Raw genomic sequence first — 2611 nt, 5'->3', positions numbered from 1 at the left:
TTGATCAGCATCTCCAGGTTTTTGTTAATGCTATCCATGCATTAATACTCTTGATTGGAATCAGCCCAGGATAGAGATATTCATAATAATAAGCAAGTCAAATAGTAATATGAGAGGAAGAAACCTTTATTTAATTAATATATTTAGTAATTAGACTGTCATATATGATGGGCTGCCAATCAAAAGTAAACAGCATGAAAATATCAAATACATAAGGCTATCTATATAAGTAGCAATGTATTCAACTACAGATTGATAAATCAACAATAAATTAAAATACTCTATTTCAGAAAAATTGATAGAAAATTGACTAACAATAAACAGGAAAGTGTTGATTAGGAAATAAATATTTTATGTGAATTCATTTTCAAATAGAATATCTTAAACTCAAAATTTATATTCAAATGGAAATATATAGCTTACTTCTGTCACACGGTATTGCCTAAGAAGGAATTAATTTTTGAGAACTTGAGGTATGAGGAGTTGGTTAGATTATGGCTTCCAATTGCAGAAATTTACCAGCAATACTAAATGAAGGCAACCATTGTATATAACTTCTAGTTCTAGGATTTGTTGAAAATTGTAACTATTATACTCTGAAAATAATAGTAACTGTTGGAACTAATCATAGTGGAACACAGTTTTGTGTTACTCAAGAGTACTCTTGTGTTACTCAAGATTAATTATTTAGTTTATCCCTGATGAAAACTAGTAACTTATATTTTGGAGTACATTTTAGCAGAAAGTCTCTTTTCTGAACTTGTTTATTCAGCTCAGAAACTAATCATGTGTTAATAATTTGATATTTTATATTGAAAGTTGTCATTTCCCATTTTTCTCAATATTCTTTGATTTTGAAAAAAGTTTTCTCAAATTGCAATCGGCTGTCCACATGGCATGGTAATTGTTTCAGAATGTTATGATATGTTCATAATTTTTTTCATAACATTTATTACTTCCTTATTTCTTAAACTATAAATAAAAGGGTTTAATAAAGGAATAACTAGAGTATAAAAAATAGCAACAGGTAAATCTTTATCTTCTTCATTAACTGAATTCGGTCGAATGTATGTGAAGAGAAGAGAACCATAGAATATTGAGACAGAGAGAAAGTGGGATGCACAAGTAGATAAAGCTTTCTTTCTTCCTTCTTTAGATTTCATCTTGAAAATTGTGAAAATGATATAAAGGTAAGAAGTTATTACTATGGTAATAGTGAATATTTGAACTGATCCTCCAAAGATAAATATCATTAATTCATTGATATAAGGGTCCACACAGGAGAGTCTGTATAATGGAAGAACATCACAAAAAAAGTGATTGATTTGATGAGACCCTCGGAAAGTTAACCTAAACAGAAACCCTACGTGAATCATAGAATGCAGGTTTCCAGCTATGTATGCCCCTGTGGTCATCTCAATGCAGAGTTTCTGTGACATCATGATGTGGTACTGCAGTGGTTTGCAGATGGCCACATAGCGATCATAAGCCATTGCTGCCAGGAGAAAGGAGTCTGCACTTTCAGCAAGACAGAGAAAATAAAATTGTGCCATGCATTCATAGAGAGAAATCATCTTGTCCTTAGAAAAGAAGTTCTCCAACATTTTGGGGGTAATGGCACAGGAACAACAGGAATCCATCAGAGCAAGATTACCCAGGAAGATGTACATTGGTGTGTGAAGACGTTGCTCTGTTGCTATCAATGCCACCAGGCCAAGATTCCCCACCATGGTGATCAGATAGATGATAAAGAACACCAGAAACAGAAGAATCCTCAGATCTGGGTGTTCTGTGAATCCTATGAGGATAAATTCAGTTGCCAAGGAGCAGTTATCCTCAGCCATCTCTACCTTGTTTGTTGAGATAAGAATTATGGAAATATAAGATTCTAATTTAGAGCATGTATTATTTTATCTCCAAAATTTTTATTTTTACAACAAGGAGAGGAGCTTCTTCTTCAGATTCTCCTACTGTCTCTGTGATACAGGCACACAGACTTCTAAGGGACATATGTTCCCTTAACATGTCAGCTTCTATGACCTCAAATCTAAAACTCAGGTTCATGAGACTGTTTTGATAATTCCAGGGAGGATGCTTACAGTGGGAAAAGTTTGTCTTTATGAAATTGCACAAGTACAGTGTACAAATTTAAGATATCCATATTTGGTTCAGTGTCCTCAAATAAGTTCAGTGTCAGTATTTAAAATTTTTTAGAATAATTTTAAAATCAATTTTTCTTTATATATATTTTTTCATTGAGCAAAAGTTTTCATATAATCTCCCAGTGGAATGCCTGTTTGAAAACAAAATACAGTAGACAGCTTAAAGTTTTGCCTTAGGAGTTGCACAAAGATTACTAAGATTAAGGGGAGGACTATTCCCTACTCAGTTTTAAAAACAGTAATCTTTGGTAGCTAAGGAATTAAATATCCATTGATTAGCATGTCTTTTATTCCTTTTCCTAGTGTCATACCTATTTCCATAAATACTGACTCTGTCCACGATTATTTCTTGTGCTTTTGCCCATATATCTAAATCATTTACTCTTTTTATATAAAGCATAATTTACATGTAAGGCTATTTAAGAAAGTTTAAACTAAATGCCCCAGAT

The 2611-nt window shown here is 32.4% G+C and overlaps 1 protein-coding gene across 1 annotated transcript; it reads right to left on the bottom strand.

Moving 5' to 3' along the window:
* Window positions 1–917: 917 nt before the first annotated feature.
* On the bottom strand, window positions 918–1844 carry LOC128051584 (olfactory receptor 5K1-like). Its single transcript, XM_052644216.1, has one exon. The coding sequence runs from the start codon at window positions 1842–1844 to the stop codon at window positions 918–920; it is 927 nt and encodes a 308-aa protein (XP_052500176.1).
* Window positions 1845–2611: the final 767 nt, after the last annotated feature.

The sequence above is a fragment of the Budorcas taxicolor genome, chromosome 1 (assembly GCF_023091745.1).
Source record: "Budorcas taxicolor isolate Tak-1 chromosome 1, Takin1.1, whole genome shotgun sequence".
NCBI lineage: Eukaryota > Metazoa > Chordata > Mammalia > Artiodactyla > Bovidae > Budorcas > Budorcas taxicolor.
The sequence above is the reverse complement of the archived record's forward strand: the minus strand, read 5'-3'. Positions and strand labels throughout refer to the sequence as shown.

What these genes read in the sequence shown, in the direction of transcription:
- LOC128051584 (XM_052644216.1), bottom strand. Translation starts at nt 1,844, where the DNA reads ATGGCTGAGGATAACTGCTCCTTGGCAACTGAATTTATCCTCATAGGA.